General features: G+C 35.1%; 1 protein-coding gene across 1 annotated transcript; it reads left to right on the top strand.

Moving 5' to 3' along the window:
* The first annotated feature begins 4,827 nt into the window (after positions 1–4,827).
* Positions 4,828–7,403, top strand: LOC149192631 (amino acid permease 3-like). The gene is made up of 6 exons (XM_089406425.1): positions 4,828–5,061; positions 5,180–5,273; positions 5,379–5,593; positions 5,682–5,821; positions 5,904–6,131; positions 6,817–7,403. The coding sequence occupies exons 1-6, from the start codon at positions 4,938–4,940 to the stop codon at positions 7,237–7,239; spliced, it is 1,224 nt and encodes a 407-aa protein (XP_089262551.1). The 5' UTR covers positions 4,828–4,937; the 3' UTR covers positions 7,240–7,403.
* The last annotated feature ends 16,754 nt before the right edge of the window (positions 7,404–24,157 follow it).

Below are 24,157 nucleotides of genomic sequence, written 5' to 3' on the forward strand. Positions count from 1 at the left end.
TTCCCATATGGTATATCAAGCAAGCCTTTTCGTGTTTGTGTTACATGAGCTGTTTGTGCAAAGTAATTGAAGTCAAAGTTGGAAGCACCAATGTTATCACTTATACCACATTGCTACATGGGTCGTGGATAAAAGGCAGAGTGCAGGACACATTGATGCTCATGTCTCAAATTCCGGGACAAGGTTGTGCTCCTAATGAAAGTGCATATTTTGTCCTTATAGTTGGTTTGTGTAAGAAACACATGGTTCAACAGGCTGTTTGGTTGTTGGATCAAATCTTAGCTGAAGGCTTTTCCCTTGATGATGTGACTTTGAATACATTTATCTCGTCATTGCCATGGAGAAAGATTGCAAGAATTGCCCCACTCTGTGAGTAACTCTGTTCACAAGGGTTGTTCACTGAGTGTCGCAACCTATAATATGCTCATCATTGGTCTCTGTAAAGCAGAAAATGTACAGGAGGCCACCAAACTTCTAGACAATATGCTAGAAAACAATCGTGTTCCTAATGCAGTTACTCGTAGAACCAACAAAGCAATCTAAGCACGAATATCTACCAACTATCTATCCTATGGAGCAACTAATTTAACTTCTTGACCAACTAAGCTCTGTAGACAGGAATAAGGACCAAGATACTGTAAATAATAAATATTCATTTATTGTCTTAGCTTAATGGTTTCAGATATATTGATGATTGTTTCATATTGGCCTTTATACTTGTTTCATGGCTTTGATACAACAATCTATGTACCATGCAACCTGTCCTTAAATAGCCCTCATTTTGACACCATTCCAAATTTTATTTGCACCTTTCACCTTCCATCCCTTCTCTCTCGTCTGGTGTCTTGACACCCTGGGCAGCTGTCTCGTGCATATCTATGTGGATCAGCGATGAGTTCATTGCCATTGGTTTGGTGAACGACTTTTCTCCTTAGTAATTATCCCTATAGATGATCCTTCCTCGAGCTGAGCCCTTGATAATACAGGTTGGCCTTTTCTAATACCTTAGAGTGGCCTTTGGCCTCGAAAAAGACCCTAGCTATCCACAACCTTTGGCCTTCTAATACGCAAAACACAATGAATAATACCCTAGCTCAGGCCTTCGACATTTATAGAGGTCGGTAAGGCCTGTGCCAAGAAACATAAGAAAAAAGGAATGATTGTTCGAGCAGTCCTGTCCAAGCCCTGGAAATATTACGTGAGCCATAGATAGAGTCTTAACTGAACCGAAGCTTGATTCCCGAACAGTGAAGCACAAGCCATACCACTCGATGTATATTGATCACTTGCACTGCTCCTCTAAGCTATGAAAAATTGTTACTTAGTCAATTTTATGTTTTCATATCAATGCAAAAATAGAATGTCCTCTTTTCTTTTTTTTCTTCCCTTCACTTAAAGAAATAAGAACTAAATATAAAAGTAGCCCTATCAATTATGAGGAGTTATGGTCTTTGATTTCTTATTGGATGAGTAGGAAGTTCCAGTAAATTTCAGTTGCCTCTACTATTATTACTCTGTAACATCATCATTGTTGCAACACATTGTCCCTTTGAATTCACAAGTTGCAACAGTTTGTCCCTCTGAATTCACAAGTTCTTGTAAGAAGGGTTCTTTTGTAGTGAAGGTTCCATGACTAAACACCATCTTTGTTATAGGTATTCAGTTTGTCAATTTGAACTTTGGGATCAAGCAACGAGCTTCATGGTTCATAGCACAAAGCTTAACCGCATCTACAACATTTGTCTTTGTTGGTGTATCTCCATTGCTATCGCAAGCATGAATCCGCATTGATGCGAGAAGCACCAATTTGTTGTAAAAGCTCTTGCATGGTGTCCTTTCCAAGCAAATTTACTAGCTTCTTGGGTTCCATTAACTTGTGAGGTTTCGACTTATTGTTTTGTGCTCTTATTTTGTTGGCTAGATGCTGAATACTGTCATACTTATACACTATCAAATTGTCTGTTTTGATCATTCAAAAAAAGTTCATAGAACACAGCTAAACCGGATCTACAACATCTGTCTTTACCAGTGTATCTCCATTGATGCCACAAGCACAAACCTGCATTGATGTGACAAGCACCAATTTACTAGCTTCCTATGCCTCAGGTAAGGAATATAACTCTCAACTTCCTTGTTTCAAAGATTTGCACGCTGTGATTGGTCTTGACAGGTTTTCACCCTGTAGTGGAACAAACATCAGAAATCTCCTTTTCAAGCAGTTCAATCTTATGTCAAAAAGGAAGTGAAAGGAAAGGCTTAACACTTCAACTTCAGCATATGAAAGGAGGCCATTGAGCTTGGATTTCTAATAGTAGCTTTAAAGCAATACTTCTGCATATGAAAGGCTTCTTGACAACTTCAGCTTAAGCGAGCTTCTTGCTATTTCTTCTGGTGCACTCAAGACCTCCATGTGCTTATTACTGATTTGCACATTGTACATTTCTCCAGTTTCAGAACATCTCCCTGTTCCTCTAGCTTAGGGTAGGGAATAGATGTCGTGCACCCCCCCTTGTCTTAATAGCAGTTCGGTTAGGTATCTCCATAATTTCTTTGGGATGAATGATTGTATCTCAAATTTTAAATGGACGCGTGATTTAAGAGCAGTCTAATTACCTATAATTAAATCTCTATAATTTTGTTTAGATATAATTACTTCTTTAAAATTTTATTTAGGTATAATCACTTCTTTATAATTTTATTTAGATATAATTACTTTGTTATAATTTCGTTTGATTAAATGAAATATTGATGACTAGGTAAACTTAATTATAATACATCTTATATTATGTTTTGATAAATTAAACTTATAGAATTGAAAAATTACATTTTTATTTATTAATATTAAATATTTTATAATGATGTATTTATTAGTAATTTAAAAATGATAAGAAATATTAAAATATTATATAATAAAATTAATGATAAGTTATAGATTTTCAATCTATTTTATTAGATGTTATATTAATTTTATTTAATGAAGAGACCATAAATTAAAATAACATTTAAGATTAGCTTCAAAATTTTATTTTATATTTTATATTTTTGGTTTTTTTAATATAGAAAATGTTAAGTTAAGATATATATTTATCTGTTTAAATTACATAGTTTTGGTAATTTATGATTATTGTGATGAAACTTTTATATGTTTGGGGGCTTTTCATTATAATGTGTCTTAGTTGAGTAAGAAACTTTTAAAATGTTTGGAGGATTTTTATTGTAATGTGTTTTAGTTGAGTGCAGAGCTCACTTGGTCATGATAGCTTATTGACTTTCTTGAATCATAGTGTAGATGATTTATTTACATTATTGTTATGCATGCATTCTATTATTATTTTTCTAATATTACTTTATCTTTAAGGGTACAAAAGTGAGATTGCTAAAGAGAGCATGACATGACATAATAGCAGCAACAATGAAAATAAAATAAAAATAAAAGTAAACTTGTCAATTACATATGGCTATATGACTTGGTTAAGTATATATATTACTATTGATAAAGTTGATGAGGTTTTGTAGTAGATCTATAAATGTTGTTCATGTTGACTATTTTAAGTTAAGACATGGTTGTATTTAAATCATACAATAACGATAAATTTAAAATAGTTATATTTTGATGATTTACTCTTCTTAATTAATATAAAAAATGATATCTTATAATAGATTTAGTTAAAATAGTTATAATTTGATGATTTACTCTTCTTAATTAATATAAACAATGATATCTTATAATAGTTTTAGGAGTTGTTTATGAAGCCTATAATTTTGTCAAAATCTTGCTTTTTAAAAAAAAATCTTACTATAAAAGTGCTTGAATTGTCTGTTTGATGATGAAAATGAATTATCACCATCAAAAACCTTGACACCCATATTTCCTAAAATTAAAATCTAACAGAAATTTTAATTTTTGCTACTCGCAAAAAAGAAAAAGAAAAAAGAAAAAAAGTGGCTACTTTAAACGGCTTTACATGGGAAAGAGGGAATGACAAGTGTCGATGGATATATCGAGTGCCAATCTTTTCAGACCAATCCCCCTTTGCTTGAGAAAACAGTGAGGCCGCTCACCTATAAATAACTGTGTCCTAAAATCCTCGAGTAAGAGTCAGTTGTCTGCTGCTCTGAGCGCCCAAAAGAGAAGTGCCTCTGAGCTTGTTGTGTTGAGAGATTACTGCTACCCGCTGCTACGATCCAAAAGCCAAATTTGAAGTTTCTGCTTGGGCAGCGCCAGTCTTAAGTCAAAGTCAGTCTGTAATGAAAATGGGTCACATTCATGACGCAACTCCTCGTTTCTGCTCGCAAGTAGAATTGCATGGCAACATGGTGCACGTTTCAATAGAAGGCAGTGGCCTGGAGGGCGGAAAGGTTTCAGATCCCTCCAACTTCGACGACGATGGGCGCATCAAACGCCAAGGTATAAATTTTACTCAACTTCGTTTGATTAAGAATATAATTCACTGCAAATACTGTTTGTGACCCATTCTGTCGCTCAAGCCTCATTGGGCAGAACGAATTTGCAATTGCATACTTGAGTTCTCGATCTGAAGAAGAAAGCTTTAATGGCGGATTTTGGCAGGAGAGCTATCGGCACGCTTCGTTGAGTTTAGATTTTGAATATGGATGTCAATTCCTTAATAAACTAAACTTTGTTTTCTATGTTCGTTGGGTGTCAGCATCATCATTTTAACATCATTTTTATTTTTTCAATTTCAAAATATATTCTGAGAATTTGCAATCAAAATAAAATAACTCGAACCAGCAATCAAGATAAAAATGAACAGAATTTTGTAAATATATATTTAGGAAGCAGCAGCTAAAATGTTGCATTCGCAGGCACACTGGGGACAGCAAGTGCCCATATTATTACAGCAGTGATTGGATCCGGAGTGCTCTCATTGGCATGGGCAACAGCTCAGCTAGGATGGATTGCTGGACCTGTAGCCATGCTTTCATTTTCCCTTGTCACATACTATACGTCTTGCCTGCTTTCAGACTGCTACAGGTCTCCGGGTGCAGTTCCTGGAAAACGAAATTACACCTATATTCATGCTGTGAGAGCCAATCTAGGTATGGTTTCCACATGTAAATAAATGTTTGTAACTTTGGTATGTTTGTAACTTTGGTACTCAATATGTCCCCTCTAGAAACTTGAAAATTTTGATTTGTTTGCCACACTTTTTTCCAGATGGCTTCCAGGTGTGGATATGTGGTTTCACACAGTACGCGAATATTTTCGGAACTGCGATTGGCTATACAATAGCTACATCTATCAGCATGACGTGAGTTAATTTGAGTGTAGGTGGATCAATAATTGTTCCTCCTGATTACGTGGAAATGGGGAGCCAATTATATTAGTTTGGACTAAATTGCATGGTTGAACGCAGGGCCATTGAGAAGTCAAATTGCTTTAGCACTTATGGAGAAGACTATCCATGCCACGTGGACACAAATCCATACCTGATAGCCTTCGGTGTGGTAGAGATTCTACTTTCTCAGATACCCGACTTTGATCAAATCTGGTGGCTCTCTGTCGTGGCTGCGGTCATGTCGTTCACCTATTCTACCATTGGACTTGGCCTCGGTATCGCCAAAGTAGCAGGTCTGTCACAACGCATTTCAAATTTCGTCTAAATTAATAAATATCACAGCTTTCTGTGCTGCCTATAATACGTCTGGATGTGTTTCAGAGGCGGGACACTTTAGAGGGAGTCTCACGGGAGCCACCATTGGTACAGTATCTAAAGCTGAGAAAATATGGAATACTTTCCAAGCTCTGGGGAACATTGCATTTGCTTACTCCTATTCCATGATTCTCATAGAAATTCAGGTACTGTATACTTTTACAATACCATCATAGTGGTTTCAAGGAAACAAATGTGAGGGACTAACTCAATTGAATTGACATTCAGGACACAATAAAATCGCCTCCAGCAGAGAACAAGACAATGAAAAAAGCAACGCTGTTGGGTGTGGCAACGACAACGGTGTTCTACATGCTGTGTGGTTGCATGGGCTACGCAGCTTTTGGTGACAATGCACCAGGAAACCTGTTGACAGGCTTTGGTTTTTACAATCCCTTTTGGTTGATTGACATTGCCAACGCCGCCGTTGCTATTCACTTGGTCGGTGCATACCAAGTAAGTATAACAGTATAGTTAAAGTTTAGATTGAATCTATTTATTTTAATTAGATTGTAAATTCTGAAAATATTTTAGAAATTAATTTAAGATGGTTCATCAAAATATTTTTAAAATATATGTTTTTAGAATATCTTTATCTTCAAATAACCCTATCAAAATGTAACCGTAACTATTTGGATAATGATTTCAATGTTTTTGGCTATTATAATAATAATAATAATACCAAATTGGTGTATGAGACCCCTTGTTTGTGGGACAAGATATTTTTAAAATATATGTTTTTAGAATATCCCTATCTTCAAATAACCCTATCAAAATGTAACCGTAACCATCTAGATAATGATTTCAATGTTTTTGGCTATTATAATAATAATAATAATACCAAATAGGTGTATGAGACACCCTTGTTTGTGGGACAAGGGACCCACCTCCGGGCAGCGATTTGACTTAGACTGCTAAGTCTACGAAGGCATACATACTCTACCCCTCTGGTTTTGAACCTATGACCTCTCAAGAAAAAACACATGCTCTTAACCATTAAGCCCACTCAAACACATAACTGAATTTTTATAACTGTTGACGCTCTGAGTTATATAATAGGCTGCAGGTTGTGTTTGTTATGCCAATGCATTGATAGGCGACGAATCTTGACGTATTTTACTGTTGGTATTTTCCTTGGCAGATTTTCTGCCAACCATTGTTTGCGTTTATTGAAGGGTGCGCCGGCAAAAAGTGGCCACGCAGTGACTTCATCAACCATCATTACGTTGTGCAAATACCATTATATGGGCCATATAAAGTGAATCTGTTCAGGCTCGTGTGGAGGACATGCTTTGTTGCGATGACCACATTTATTTCCATGCTGCTGCCATTCTTCAACAATGTTTTGGGACTTCTGGGTGCATTGTCATTCTGGCCATTGACAGTGTACTTTCCGGTGAGCATGTATATATCACAGAATAAGATTCGGCGCTGGTCTTCTAGGTGGGCTGTTATGCAAATATTGAGCGTATTTTGTTTTATTATTTCATTGCTAGCCGCCGGTGGATCCATAGTGGGTATTGTTGAAGCTTTAAAAGCGTACAAGCCCTTCCAGACAGCGTAATGAATAACGGTAAATTACGGGGCAGCCAGCGAGCAGTTTTTGTAGATATGTAAAACGCACACATGAAAGCTTCTACTTTTCTATCTCATGAATAAAGAAAATTGTAAGCCGCACTTAGCACTCAGATTATGCAGCTGTGCCGGTTTTGTGGTCTTCTTAATTCAAGTATCGATAGTTGTTTCATTGTCCTTTACCAATTTATCTAAGAAAGCAACTTTATAAGACACGCTAATGACCAAACGTTCCTCAAAGAAATTCCGAAATATGATTGGAAAGGCTTAAACTGTAATAAAAATCGAAAATTTCAAAATATGTCTTTAGAGTGCTTATTTCAAAATATGTCTTTTAGAATTTTTATTATGAAAGGGATTTAACTTTTAGTAAATATGTTAAATATATAGTATTCACGCATAAAATAAACAGTCTATTTGCTGGGATACTTGGTCTGATACTTTGTCTTTTCTGTTTCCTCTGGTTTTTGTGTTTTTTTTGTCTTTCTGTTGTATTTGTAAGTGCTAATTTTTTGTAGCGGCTAAGTCTTATGTTCACATCTTTTTAGCACACTGGGCAAAAGCAGAATGGTAGGCTTTAAGAACAACCCTGGGCTAGTTTTCTTCTAACCTCAAGGGTGTATGGATTGACTTTATTCATTTTGGTTTTTTTCCTTGTTTTAGGGGAGATGGAGAATCACATCTCCCAAACACAGGTATTTTCTCTTATAATAGAAAGCAGTGTTAGGATGGCTACGATGAATCACATTTTTCAGACACATGTACTTTCTCTAATAATAGATATCAAATTTTTGTCTTTAAAAAATAGGATTCACATATAAAAGTCTAAGATTTATCTCAATATAATCTTTTAATTAATTTATTAAGTGGACATAAATTCTGTATTATTTAGGATGTTGTTAGATGTGTTTTAAAATGAATATATGTTTAGCTCATATATTAATCTGTTTCATGATTAATAATTTAAAATAAAATTATTATTTAGTTAATTTTTGTGATTTTTTTAATCTAGGCAATGTAAGATGTATTTATGACGTAAGTGTTTTGATGTTTATCATGTATTCATTCTGGTTCATAGACCTCGGAGATCACTGACCACTATGTCCACAAAACATTGACCACTATGTCCACAAAATATTTGTACGAACTAGGCAGATCCACAAGAATGGATCACTAAGCAATCACTTCTTGTAGGCTTGGCTCAACTACGAAATTGACCTTGAAAGTGTTGAGAGAATGAATCTGTGACCTTTCAATAGCAAAGGTGTTGTAACCTATCTCTCATAAATAAATGATTATAAGCATTTACCAGCCATTTAATTCATATGACTACACTAATATTACTTATAATCAATATGTGCAAAAATTAATTAATCATCTAATAATAATTACAAAATATGCCCATAATAATCAATTAAAAAATTATTTAGCTATTGAAAAAACAAAATTAACACACACTCACTTATAATTATAATTTAATCATTAAAATTGTTGTTCAAACAACATAACATTAATGAAGGCTCAATGTTGCTCTACACATTAAAGAACATAAAATTTGAGCATTTGTAGTGTAGAAAAGGGAATATCTTCCCCTGTTGTATGACCTAAAAGAGAGAATGGGTGTGCAAGATAGTGTATCCGAAGATTTTGTCTTTATTTTCTTCCTACCTTAGTCTGTGATGGTATTTATGAATGGAGTTGTCTATAATGCGACTTTTTGGAGATTCCGGTGACGGAATTCGGCGGAAGAAATTGAGGTTAAATCTTGATTTGTTGCAGTTAAAATGGTTTTTTAACTGCATATTTGGATTCAGCACCCTCGAAAACCCCAGGGACGCTTTCATTGTGCAGAAACTAGCTATAAAACTTGGGATTCCAATAAATTCCTGCCGGATTTCGACCAAAAAAACCCGCCGGAAAGACTTTCAAAAAGTCGAGTTATAGACAACTGCTTTATGAATAATTTTCTTTTAGGGTACAATGAATGCACATCCAATTAGTTGCTTTGGAATTTAGTTGATAAATAATAAGTATATTTTATATTTTTTTATTCCTTTTGATTATGATTATATTATAGAAATTTGCATATTATATATATATATATATATATATATATTAATTATGGTTTATAATTAATAAATTTAAAATATAAGTATTTAATAATTTGTTTATACTTTAAATTATAATTTGTAATTTAGAAATTATAAATTAATATTTTAGAATTTTTATATTTTTATAAATATTTTTAATTTTTTAAAGAAACATTTATGGGGATCTAAACCTTGAAATTCACAATTTATATAATAATATAATTACAGATTAAATTGTCCATAAATTTATATTCTTATAAATATTAAAAATAAATTTCCTCATAAACTTATATTCTTATAAATATAATACTAAAAAACGTTGATTATATTAATTTTAAAATCACTTCACACTAGATTAGTAAAAAATATTTTACATTAATGATACTTGCAAGGACATGAGCACTTGCACTAATGGTGCATTAATAATATAGGATTCTAAGAATCACGCGTAACACTTTCGTAGTTTCGTATCTAGACATAATGGTGAATTTCATTTAACTATTTAATGAAAATGCTTAGTATGAGCCTCGTGTGTAGAGAGAGAAATTATTTACAAAACATTCTAAAAGTCGATCAAAAGTCTAAAATGCAAATCGCTACTGCACCATATGTCTTCCATGGCAATATTGTGGTGTTTGTGAAAAGTTGTCATCATTTATTAAGCAATAATATCCACATTTCGGATTTATAAAATTTAAGCAAAACGTTGCTTATATGTTACCAATAATCCTTAAATCCTAATCGTCCAAATACTTATTGTGTATGACATCGTTAATGGTTGCAGTGTGCCTCAAAATTCCTCTAAAGATTTATATGAAGTAGCTATATATATTAAGGAATCACGTAGCGGAAGCATTAAATATATATGTCAAACGTTATTAGTGTGACTTAATCCATTATATATGTAAAAGGGTATGAGTAAGACTTTGAAATTATCATTTTAACGTCAAGAATATATATATATATATATATATATATATATATATATTTCAGTGAGAAAAAAGCTTTATATTATATAAATTGGAGGATATACAGAATAGGAAACATCACATATTATTTTGATAATGATTGGAAAAAACATGTTTTCCATGTCTCATGAGGGGTGCAGTGAAAGCTATCATGTTGGAGTTATATACCGATCATCAAAAACAAGATCATATAACTTTGGAGGCTATGCTTCAGTAGTTCCGGGGCAGTGGGTAATTGCATGTATAATTTGGAGCAAGTAATCAAATTTGACATATGCAGGAAACAGATAAACAAAAAAGACAGAGAAAAACCAAATTTTGCAGAAAATAGAGATGTTTGGATTTAACCCATAAATAAGAAGTTCCTCATGTAGTATGTATTGTGCTCCCAAGTGATCTCCAAGTACCATTTGCCAGGTGCTCCAAACAATCTTTTTTTTGATAAGCTGTTTGCTTCCATGTTCTAGGATCTACCTATGTGTTGGATTGTATAGTCTTCCTGAAGCTGCCAAAGGAGCTCTATGCTCTTCAACCATCCTTGTAATATAGGAGTGTTTATGGAAGCCTTTCCCAAAACTTGATCAATTATGATCTTGGAGTCCCAGTATATGTGCAAGTATGGGATATTTAGAAAGTTGCTAAACCACAAGAGACCCCAAAGAGCAATTTCTTCCGCCTTGTTGTTGGTGCCGTGGCCTCCATTCCAGAAAATCCTGTAGGATAGTTCAGCTGATATATATATATATATATATATATATATATATATATATATATATATCAACCATATAAAATCAACCAAATTTATACTGTAGTTTTTTTGGTCTTTTGTCTTAGATTTATTTTGACAAATTAATTTATTGTATGAAAAAAATGCAATTTATGTGAGCACCATCTTGAAATATAAAATTATATTAAAAAATAATATATATATGGGTCACTCCCAACTTATGGAGCAGCTTTATGATTGTAACATTTGTAGCGGTGATTCATGGACTACTTTTAGAAACTATTTATCATTATTTATCATGTTGAAATACATTTTTTAAACAAATAAATGTGATTTATAAACTTATTTCTTTCTACAATCTTTTGCCTGTTTTAATTATCTTTTAGCAAAATAGATTTTGAAAAATTGTTATAAATTCAATATTGAATTCACTAATCACTAATTGTTAATGATCTTTATCATTAAAATAATTTGGGTAGAAAAAAATGAAGCTTAATAATAAGAAGTTACATTCTTAATTAGTTTATAATTACTTATATATTTAAAAGAATTTTTAGTTTCGATACTTGGTTGTGATTTAGCTATTTCTTATAATTGTAAAATGTGGTAGAGAAAACCAAATAACATAATTGTTATGATATTTAAGTGGGTCATATGGTTATGTATTAGGAAAGAATAATAAAATTGATTCAAATACTATTGTTAAAAAAAACATTTTGTTAGGCCAATAATTTTAATGTTCAGATTGAAGATATATTATAAATTGGTATCAAATCATTCTTAATGTTCAAATTGAAGATATATTATAAATTGGTATCAAAACATATGGTTATAGCACTAGGATTGTATGAGATTAAAAGAAAATGAAATAATAATTTTGATATTATCCTAACCCAATAGGTTATCCTTGTTACATAGATATTATTGTTGAGAGAGAGTTGCTAAAAAATAATCTTATGGAATTGAGCAATTGTTACTATCAAAGTTATGTAAACTTTAAGGATATGAACATAGGAAATAATTAGATAAAGATAGAGTCTAATGGAAGAGGAAATGTTGATATTTCTCCAAACATGGAAGAAACAATGAGAAGTTTAAGGGAATAAACTCAAAATTACAAGGTAAATACTGAAAGAGTAGCCAAAGATTTGCAGGGGGGTTGGAGGGGAATAATTTAAATGTTGTCCCATTGCAGAACTTAAAAGAAATCTAAAGGAAAATACATTAAGGACTGGATTCAAGTAATGTTGGTGAAAGTTATTGAAGAATGGTCCATAGTACTAAAGACTAGATCTAGAATGATGGGACACAACCCCCATTGTAATTGGTTGATCAAGAATCAACTACATTTGAAGAATACAATAACATTAGTTCAAAATCTTTGTCTCGTAGAAGGAGGATGAAATTTCATTCCAAAGATTACTTTCGTGGTAAATTCAAAAAATCAAAACTGCATGTGTTTGATGGTGAGGTGAAATGTAATCAAGAAGCCAAGTCTTGGTTTCTTGGGATTTATAAATACTTCCAACTACTCTAGAAATATGAATGTTAGAGTGACTCACTAACTATATTTAATATAAATGGTAGAGCATCTATATGGTGAGGCCATTTCAAACATGTGAATAAAAACAATGAGATAACAATTACTTAGAATCAATTTAAAAAGTATTTTAGAAAAAATATATTTGAGATGAGTTAAAGCTAGGACAAATAATTATGGATGAGTATGTGAACAACTTCCAGGCACTGTTATCATATGTTAAGTATATCATGGATGAGAAGGTAAAATTTGATGCTCAGACTAAAAATGTACATTTCTAACTCAATGTACTTAAAAATCATCATCATGGATGAAATGCCTAAGAAAATATACTAAAGAAATCTAGGCTACCAAATTGTTTTTTGTAAGTTGTCATAGTGTATTGCAATATAAAATATTTACATCATTTTGGTAAAATTGTTGTCTTTGACCTACTACCTTGGAAACTAGATCAGAGAATGTAAAGTAGAGAGTCGAGATCTTGTAAAATTAAAGGAGAGTCCATGAAAATAAGAGACCAAAACCATTTGTTTCCCCACTCATGGGGAGACCCGCAAAAGGAGACAAAAATTGCAGCCTTGTTGAGCCACAAATTCTATGCTAACAAGACATTTAAACTAAGCATGGAAGTAAATAAAAATATAACTATAGACTAGCTCCATTTATTTTATTACTTACCAACCACATCGGGGTATTGATATCTTGAGTTGTTATTTACTAACATTCATATTTTAATGAGGAACGAAGGAAGGAAGACAAATAAGAATGGTTGAACGTGGAGAGTGTAGTAGAACCTTTATTGGCTAATCGATTTGTGAATATGTGAGCGAACAACAAATTATATTCAAGGAAGGTCTTGTTCAATGAGATTCAGGAGGCTTTCGAGTTTCCAACTTTTGGCGATTTTTAGAGAGGATGATCCATGGAGGAACTTAGTAATTAGGGAAATAACAAGATGAGAGTCACCTTCAAGGATTAGGAAAGAGAAATTGTGGGTGGAGGAAATTCTAAAGCCCCATTTCAAGAGTAGTGAACAATGTCTCATGTTTCAGAATGAAAGAATCCCCTATTGCTTGCATGAATGGGTTTCCTTTGAAGGCACCATTGAATTTTAGTTATACAAAATTAAGAGGAGTCAAATACTAGTGCGAGGGGAAGGAGGGGGTCCATGAGGGAGGGGGATACACGAGTTGGGCAAGGGAAGAGGGAAGATTGAGAGGAGTGATAATAGAGACCTTAGTGTCATGGACTTTCCAATTCAAGGCTGACAAAGTAGAGATAATGATGGTTGAAATTTGTGATTAAGAACAAGGGTGTTCCAAAGAGATATGTTGGAGTCTTGGGAGTTACAGAAGATATCTTGATTGCATTCCTTATATATGATCCAGAGGATGAAGGTAGGTGCAATAGTCCAAGCTCTATGGAGAATGGGATTACAAAACTGGGAAAGAGACCAATTATTGATAAAGTCTAGGGGGTAAGTCTCAAGTCAGGAAGGTTGTCTAAAGAGACTGAAGAACCATATCCAAAGATCTTGGGCCAAAGCACAAGAGTGGAAAATATTTTCATAGTTTTCTTTATTGGCTTAGTAAAAGAAATTGAGTGAGGGACCAACATAACCCCTAGAGAGAATCTTATCTCAGGTTAATGTTTTTTATATGGAGTATAAGCCAAAGAAAATAAGTTATCTTTGGACAAAACCTCTGATGCCACATTTTAAACCATACCTTTTGATTCGGAGTGTGAGTTTTATTAGTCATAAGGAAGTAATCTTCTTTGATGGTGAAAGAACCCTGTGGTTGATATCCTTAATGAATTTTGTCCAGATATTTAGAAAAATGGATTTGTTGATGTAGAAAAATTTCCTTGAACTATTCAAGAGCTTGGGCTAATAAGGGGATGTTCAAGGAGGAGGGAGATTGCCATCGATAATAATGGGTCTTTGGGGAGGAATTTTCTGAGTAATTAAACACAAGAATTTTCCCATGAAATTGTACAACATAGTGTATATCTTGAAGATTTTTCTTGGGTAGAAAGTTTGGGAAATTATTGCCAAGAATAATCGAAAGTGTGAGCAGTTTTTCCATTCTTAAATTCCCAAAAGAAGTGTTCTTGTATTAATTGTTTTCCTTTACAAGCTAGATTCTAGATATATAAGCACATTTTAAATATATATGTGTGGATGCTGTGTTCATTAGTAATGTGGTTGATGCATTTAATGGATCATATTTTCTTCCATATGTCATAACCTTCTTACATTCAGTGCCACCAAAGTCCTTTTCCTATGAAAATGTTTGGAGTTTCCAAATCCTAGAGGTCCAGTCCTATTTTTTTGTGGAGACATAATTTTTCCCAAGAAACTAGTGCCTAGTTTTTCTCTTTTCTCACTCCTCCCCATAAGAATGTTCATTGAAGGATTTTGATTTGATGAAGGATTCTTTTGGGCGTTACAAGAGTGGAGATAAGATACATGGGTAAGGCACGTAGAATATATTTAAGGAGGATAGTTTTTCCAGCTATGTAAAGTGAGCAGAAACTATAATATTTTATTGGTTGGTAAACTTTTGAATGAGGTTAGAGAAAATTTTGGTATGCAGGGAATTCAGAGCTAAAGGGGCTCCTAGATAGGTAGTGGGTAAGGTTAGTGTCTTGAATCCCAGGAGATTAATGAGATGGCATTGAATAGCAAGGGGAGTATTGAATAAGAAGGTCTCAAACTTTTGTGAATTCAGGTACATGTCTGAGGCAATTGTGAAATCATCCAAGGATTTTCAAAAGGCAAACGCTTGTTGGATAGTTGGAACACCCATGGGCATTGTATCATCCACAAATTTTTGGTGCAAGGTTTTCTCAATAGAGTTGGAGAATCGTAGACCCTTGATGGCACCAACAATAATAGCTTGTTTTAGGGCTCGTTCTAGTCCTTCAACTATGAGGATGAAGATAAAGGGGGAAAGTGATTTGCCTTGACAAATTCCTCTAGAAGTGTTGAAGGCCTTAGAGAGACATCCATTAACTACTATAGAGAAGAAGGCAGGGGAGATAAGGGAAATTATCTAGGTGATTTAGGCCTAGGAGAAACTAAACTGTTTGAGAATTTGTGAAATGTACGACCAATTTATCAAAACCCTTAGATAAATCGAGCTTGATGAGCATACCTGTGTTTTTTGAATGATGAAGGGAATTGTAATACCCCTATTGGTTTATGATGTAAATTTATGTATCTTGATATTAGGTTGGTGATTCAGAGTCATTTTGGCAGGTCTGCGTGCCTATGTATATGTGTATATTGATTTTGGGGTTAGCTTTCCGAGGGACATATATGTTGTTTTGGAAAAATGGCTAAGGGGAAAAGATTATAAATTAAACACATATGTTGGTATTAATAAAACCATTGTTGGCTGCAAATCCCACTCCATTAAAAGAATATAGGCGAGAAGTGCAACTCCATTGTGATAGGTAACGAGCACTAGTACAAAATGGATAATTAGTTACTAAAAATGCCTAAAAATTTCATATAAACCACCATTTTTCAGTGGATGACCAATAGTGGCTAATTTACAATATCTTATAATGCGACCAAATTTTAGTCGTATTTAACTTAGCCATTAATTGGTTGTCTTTTATCATCTAGTAGTATATTTAGTCATAAATTTGGTAATTAATTTAGTCATTAATTGTCATAATGAATGATCGAATACACAACAAAACATACTTCATGATCACCCAAGAATCCCAACCAATGACCAAAAAAATATAACCAAAATGTTGGTCACGTTATAAGATACTATAAATTAGCTACTAATAGTCATATATATGCAAATTTTTGTCATTGTTTGAAACCAATTAATGACCAAAGAATAATGATTAAATTTTGGTCGTGTTATAAGATACTGTAAATTAACTACTAATAGTCGTATATATGCAAAATTTAGTCGTCATTTGTAATCACAAATTTATCATTTATAGTAGTCATTTATCTTTTTTTGGTAGTTTCATATTCATTATATCAACCCCTCATTTAGTCATTTATATTCATTTCATTTGATCCATACTTATGCAAAACACAATGAAATACAAAAATACCCATATACACAGAGATGCAACAGAAATAAAACTTCATTTCATTAATATCAAAGAACTGAAATATACTTACATACAAAAATAAAAATAAACTAGCTCGGGTGATGGTAGCTTATCTCTGAGAAGAGATGTGATAGCTACATGCCTCTGAACTATGTTACAATGAGACTCAAGGGCCTATTTATTATTGAACCAAGAGGGAAAACCCTAAGAAATAAAAACCCTAACCTCAGGAGATGGAACACCAAGAGTTTGTGGGCCCCATTGGGGTTGGTTGGGCAGCCAACTTCCCGGGGTCGTAACTTGGTCACATTATCTCTGTTTGTCATGTACGATACCTTTTTATAAATATCTCTTCGATTACTACAAGATTTTTGGTAGACCCCTACTTACAATTAAGGGCCTGCGGTAGACCTCAAAAAAATGTCGTTTAGGCGGTTAAAACTGCTCTGGAAGTTCAAGACCCAAAAAATTGTTAAAAATGGTAAATATTGCAATAAACAAGGAACAAATGAAACCAAATGGAGGTCTAGGTGGAATAGGCAGGTGGCCACCAATATCCACCTGGATCAGTCATCCCTCCTTAGGAAGAAATGGTCCCCATTGCGTGTAGAGCCTCCATGAGGTGAGGAATTTTTTGTTGAACCTGGTCTCTAGTGAACCACTTGCCCTAGTGAAGTAGTTGGCCTTCTTTGACAATTTTATATAGCTAGATCCTCTATTACGAGTGTTATTGATCTGTGTCCATGATCTGATCAGTTGTGGCATGTTTTATGTAGTCCGGGCTTAACTCTGTTGGTGTGAGTTATTCTGCAATGTCGGATGTGTCCAACAATAGTGGAAAGTATGGATGAAGGCGGTCTACACTAAACAGTGGGTGCAGACCAAGGAACAGTGGAATGTTGAGATCAAATGCATTTCCCCCTACAGCCTTGGTGATGGTGTATGGCGCATATCGAAGTAGGTGAAGCTTGCAGTGGGGTCTAGCGAGGCGCTCCTTCTACAAATGTAACCAAACTTTGTCGCCCACTTGGAACTTGTGCGACACTCTATGCTGATCATGGCACTACTTACAGTACTTAGCATTAACTCTTTCCAATATATCATGGACCTGTTGGCGGATGTGTTGAATGCACTCAATGAAGCTATTAGCCCTGTCGGCTTCAAACTTGATGTCAGCCAAATCTTCTTGAGTAGCTGCAAATGGCATGACCACATCAATGGGACATAGTGGTTGAAATCCCATCCATCCCTGAAAGGGGATGTGGCCCATTGAACTCTAGAAAGCTCTATTATATCTATACTAGACATAGGGGAGGCTTTCATTCCATGTGCATGGGTTCTTCCAGTTGTAAATGTGCATAATGTGTATAATCATCCTGTTGACGACCTCTGTTTGGCCATTAGTTTGCGGGTGGAAAGTCGCGGACTTAGTAAGTTTGGTATCTAGCATCAACCAGAGAATTGACCAAAATGAACTTAGGAATATGTTGTCCCGATCTGAGATAATGGACTGTGGGATCCCAAAGTGTACCCACACTCACTCAAAGAAGAGCTTAGCAGTGGCCTCTGTTGTGATACTCTTCTTGCAGGCTGCCATAATGGCCATGTTAGAGAATCTGTCGATGACCATGAAAACACAGTCGTTTCCATGCTTAGTAGAATGAAGGTCTAACATGTAATCCATGGAGATGGATTCCCAAGGTCGACTAGGAGTAGGCAAAGGAGTATATAGGCCTTGCTTCTTGATGGTTGGTTTGACAACGACACAGGCGGTGCAGGATCTAATGTACTTCCCAACATCCCGACGAAGGTTCGACCAATAAAAATAATTCTGCTACTACCACTGTTTTCTCTACTCTGAAATTTCTAGCGACTCGATTGTAGTACGCCTCAAAAACCATCTTGGAAGAATAGATTGAAGGAACAAAAATGTGTCCCAGGTGGCATAATAGTGCATCCTAGAGGTGAAAATTTGGAACTTTCTTACCTTCTAAGAGTGTCTGGTATGTGTTATCGAATTCTAGATCGCTCTTGTAAATATGCGTCCACCCCAAAGTCTCGTTCCCACAGGAGTCAAGCACAGTGATCAACGCCATGACTGGTGGTCAGCTGAGGTAGTCTGTAACATTATTGGTGCTACCCTTCTTGTACTTAATGTTCAAATGACACTGTTGCAGGTATGTGGACTATTTCTGATGGCGATCGTTCTACAACTTATCTTATGTCTGTATGAACTGCAGGGTTTGGTGGTCTGTGTGGATGACCGTTTCTTTCCCCATAATGTAATGCTTATATTGACGACATGCTTGCACAATGGAATAAATTTATTTTTCATAAGTGGCATACTTTCGGACTGTATCTGAAAGTGTCTCACTGTGGTAAGTCACTAGATTCCCATGTTGAGTAAGAACTGCACCAATAGCATAATCAGAGGCGTATATCTCAATCACAAATTGTTATTGCAAGTCTGGTAGTGTGAGCACTAGTGCAGAGCAGAGGTGATGATTCAAATCGAAAAACAATCTTTGTTGGGTTTCAGACCAAAAAAACTTTTCTTTCGCTCTGCCCTTGGTGACTTGACTTAAAATCCAAGTGATATGAAAGAACCCCAACACGAACCAACGATAGAAATTGGTAAGACCTAGAAAGTTGCAAAGCTCTATTAGAGTGGTTGAGGCTGGCCAATCCTGAATGACTTGTATCCTGTCTAGGTCCACATGCACACCCTAATCATCAATGGTGTACCCCAGAGATTGAACCTGGGTCATGCCAAAAGTGCATTTCTCCAAATTAGCACACAACTTGTGTTGCCACAGGGTTTGAAGGACCTGTCGAATATGGTGGATGTTCTCTTGCCAACTCTGGTTGAAGATAAATATGTCATCTAAATACACCACCATGAATGCATTAGTGAAGGGTCACAAGATGTCGTTCATCAATCTCATGAAGGTTGCGGGGGAATTCGTCACTCGAAAGGCATGACCAACCATTCGAAAATGCCCTCCTTGGATTTGAAGGCAGTCTTCCACACATCAGAGGGTTTGATAGGCACCTGGTGATAGCTGGAATTCAAGTCAATATTGCTAAAATATCTTCCCCCCTTGAGCTGGTCCAGAAGGTCATCAATCTCTGGGATTGGCTACTTATTTCGAATAGTGATCTTGTTCAACGCCCAATAGTTAATACAAAGCCTCTAGGTCCCTTCCTTCTTCTGTAACAATACAATCAGGCTCCCATAGGATGATGAAATTAGCCTGATGTACCCTTTCTGCAACAACTTCTAAATCTGCCTCTTGATCTCATTGTTCTCTAGAACAGAGCATTGATAGATCGGTCTATTGGGTAGCGGTGCACCCGCAGTCAAATCGATGGAGTGATTGAACTGACAGTGCAGAGGTACCCCTATACGTACGCAAAAATGTCCCTATACTCCTCCACGACCTTGTCCATCTGTTATTTTTGTGTGAAGGAGGCCTGTCTGGAAGCCATGGCCACAACCTTCTTCTTACCCTGAGGAAGAATCATAAATAAAAAAAGATTCCTAGTCTGGGAACGATCTTACTGCATTTCTTTGAAGTGATCAAACACATGGCGGTAAGTGGGGCTACCTTCAATATCCTATATAACTTATTTCCCAAAGTAATAATCACAGAGCAAGGTCTAGACTCATATATAGTATGTCACTTCCACAAGTATGGTTGTCCTAATAATACATCACAAACTTCAAGAGGAGAAACATCACATAATACCTCATCTGTGAAGGGCTTGATACTATAGGGAAGACGACATTGCTGGCTGACACAGAGATTTCGTCCTTGGTGAAGTCACCCGAAGGTGTACGATTGCAGATGTGCTGTGGTCGGTAATCCTAGCCGCTTCATGACCTTTGCTGAAATGAGGTCATTTTGGCTTCTGTTGTCAACAATGAACTACAACGGAGAACCCTTCACCCACATTGGTGAGTGGAAGAGGCATTCCCCCTCCTTTGGATCTTCAAGCTCACTCTTTTAGAACTCAGTGATGACCACAGTAGCATTGGGATCCACATCAATGATCTGCTTCCCTTTTTCATTCCCCTTGTTGAGTTCTAACTTAGAGTCGTAACATGTTTCTGATTCAGAAGCCTTCAACTCAACCACCAGTGACTGCCTAGCCCAACACTCACTTGTGATGTGAGTGGAGCTCTTATGGAACTCACAACATTTTCCCGTGTGCTTCTTTGTCTTTGTGGTATTTTTCTTTGCTTGTGACTTTTGCGGGTTGTCCTGTGTCACCCCGCCTTAGCTTTGGCCTTTGCTTTGTGGTTTGGGAGAACCTTTTCCTTGCCTCAGATTCCCAGATCCAAAGTATCGCTTCTTCTATTTAAACTTATGCTTAATCTTGAAAATGTATCGGTATGTCATGCCAAGCGAAGAGATGCCCAATAACTCCATCTCATCCTGGATGTACTTGTGTAGAGATCTATGGCAAATGCTTCTCAAAATCATTGATACCCAGATTCATGTGAAAGATATTGAAAACATTTGTAAACTCCTACACATTTTGGTCCCTTCCCTGCCGTGTGATCCACTTTATGTATTTATCTTCATAGCTCTTGATAGGGTAATATTGTTCATTGATGGCATCTCGAAAAGAATTCATAGCGGGTCAGCTGAAAACAATGAAGATCCCCTCTCATCTTTTTGTTCACAGTAGGTTTCCCACCAGTCCTTGACGTCTAGGGCGGATTTGACACATGAAAAAGTAATATTTTCCCGATTTGAAAAGTCATGAACTGAAAAATATATTTCCATCATATTTAACCATTTATCTACCACGTTTGCATCTATCTGACCCTCAAATATGGTAATATCAAATTTAACTTGAACCTTAAAAGGAGTGGTGCTTCCAGAGTGACTGCTAGATGAAGATGCGTCACCTGTGCGTAGCCGTCAAAGGATCTGGGCAAAGTTATCCATCATCACCTTCCTTTTTCACTCGAGGGATTCCTCGAGCAATATTTTGAACGGATCTCCTACCCCCTTGTCTTTCTTTTCTTCCGCCATGGGAGGCCTTCGGGTTTTGCGTCATTGTTATTGCAAATGTTCAACCAGTTCGAGCCCTAAGTCCTTATACCCTGACCTCGTTGGGGACATGCAAAGAAAAACATAGAAAGAGTACACCTCTTTGATACCACTGATCCAAATTTATGCAGGAACACAAAAAAATACAGAAATACCCATATACATAGAGATGCAGCAGAAATAAAACTTCATTTCATTAATATCAAAGGACTGAAATATGCTTACATACAGAAATAAAAATAAACTAGGCCGAGCAATGGTAGCTTATCTTTGAGAAGAAATGTCATGTCTAGATGCCTTTGAACTATGTTACAATGAGGCTTAAGGGCCTATTTATTATTGAACAAAAAGGGAAAACCTTAAACAACCAAAAACCTAGCCCCAGGAGATGGAACACCAAGAGTTTGTGGGCCCTGTTGGGTTTAGTTGGGCAGCCAACTTCCCGGGGTCGTAACTTGGTCATATTATCTCTATTTGGCAGGTATGATACCTTATTGGAAATATCTCTCCCAGTACTACAATATTTGTGATAGGTGCTTGCCTATGGAAATGGGCCCGTCGTGGACCTAGAAAAAATGTCATTTAAGGGGTCAAAACTACTTCGGAAGTTCAAGAACCGAAAAACTGCTAAAAATGGTAAATGCTGCAATAAATAATGAAACAAATGAAACCAATTGGAGGTCTTGGTGGAATAAGCGGGTGGCCACAAATTAATTAGTATGATTTTATGACTAAATTAAGCGGGAGATCTAGTAGTTTTAGATTGATTTTTTTGTGTTCATTATTAATCAACGTAAATTATTTAGTATGATTTTATGACTAAATTAAAAAAATTGCATACTATGAGCATGTTCATATAATATGAAAAACACAAAGTTACATATGTTAATTACAATACTAAATAATATCAAGTACAACTATAAATCATTTCAACCATATAAATTATATTATATGAAATGTCAAGTATTACAATATGAGTTTCCGAGTTACTATTGGTTGGACTATAATTTACACATGAAATATTTTTTCTTCACTTCAAAACATTATCATTGTGTTTCCAAGGCATCGCAGGGGAATTCACCAACTCTAAAGACTTGACCATCAATTTGTATGTGTGTGTCTCATGCAGGATATTGGATTTAAGGCTATCACTAGATTGGTTCTCCTCTCTCTTTCTGCATTTGTCGCTCCAGTGTTATTGTTCTCCTCTTTCTTCAATTCCTTCTTCTTACCATCAATATTGAATTCCTGTTTTGAAAATGAAAGAAGATACAATGCAAAGTATAAGACATGAAAGATGATGAACATTAGAATATAAACTAAAATAGACTATAAAATATTTATACGACATATACCTCAACATCAGGAATGTCAATGCCATTTTTCCCTAGAAAAGAAAGATGACCTGCATAAGCAAAGCAAAAAAAAGGTCACCATAGAAAAGAACACCTTCGGAACTTAGCATTCAATGTTTAGGAAAAACTTAAGCACAATCATGCCAACTAAGTTACATGCTAAAAAGCTGAAGTTTTTGATAACTTGTGAAAATAATAGGAAAAAAAAGACATCATATAATCAACAAGAGCCATGTGGTGGTAATGTCACATCTTTTATATTTTTCACATTGCCATCACCTAGCACTTGTTATAAGAAGTTTAATCAAAAGATAAAAACAATTAATGTAATATCTTAGAATAATAAAATACAAAGTAAGCAATTTAATTAATTAAATAAAAAGATAACTTGAAAAGCAATTGGTTCTACACAGATAATTTTAATAAAAATATTATTTTAAAAATTGTATAACAATTTCTTATTATTAATATCTTGAAAAAATATATAAATACAAATAGAGTTTAAAGTGGAACCAGTTGCAATGATCAAAGTGTTGTATTTGAAAGTTGTCTATTTTGGTGGCAATTTCAACTTTCACCACCTCAATGCTAAGAATCAACTTTATACCTATAATATCAAAATTCATAGGAAAACTATGTAGCTAATAATCTATTAATCAGACCAACTACAATGATGACTTCAAATGTATAAAGACATTAAATTCATTTGCAAATAACATTGATTAGAGGAGGACCCTGAACTACTACAAACTTAAAACATCCAATCTTTTCCATTTCCACAAAGTAAACATATCCTCGAAACTGATATGGCACAAAACTAATAGAAAAGGACTGAGATGCACACGTTTCTCAGAATAACACTCTGGGAGCTACCTCTCCCCTCCACTCCCAACGTAGACATGGAATCTTGGTAGTCATGCAACTCTTGAAGGCAACAAATACCAATGTTGACATCTCTCTCTCTCTCTCTTTCTCTCTCGTATGTAAGCAAACATACATAAGCATGCATGAATGCATCATACATCCTATAATAATACAATCATGGAGAAGAAAGTTGATGATCACATGGGATCAATGC

The sequence above is a fragment of the Pinus tabuliformis genome, chromosome 2_2, assembly GCF_031772625.1.
Source record: "Pinus tabuliformis cultivar Carrire ecotype Pingquan chromosome 2_2, CPIR1, whole genome shotgun sequence".
Classification (NCBI taxonomy): domain Eukaryota; kingdom Viridiplantae; phylum Streptophyta; class Pinopsida; order Pinales; family Pinaceae; genus Pinus; species Pinus tabuliformis.

Bases quoted from the DNA above. Each gene is read 5' to 3' on its own strand.
- LOC149192631 (XM_089406425.1), top strand. From the start codon at position 4,938: ATGCTTTCATTTTCCCTTGTCACATACTATACGTCTTGCCTGCTTTCA. The intron at 5,822-5,903 runs GTACTGTATACT...ATTGACATTCAG, and splicing joins TGATTCTCATAGAAATTCAG to GACACAATAAAATCGCCTCC. The intron at 6,132-6,816 runs GTAAGTATAACA...TTTCCTTGGCAG, and splicing joins ACTTGGTCGGTGCATACCAA to ATTTTCTGCCAACCATTGTT.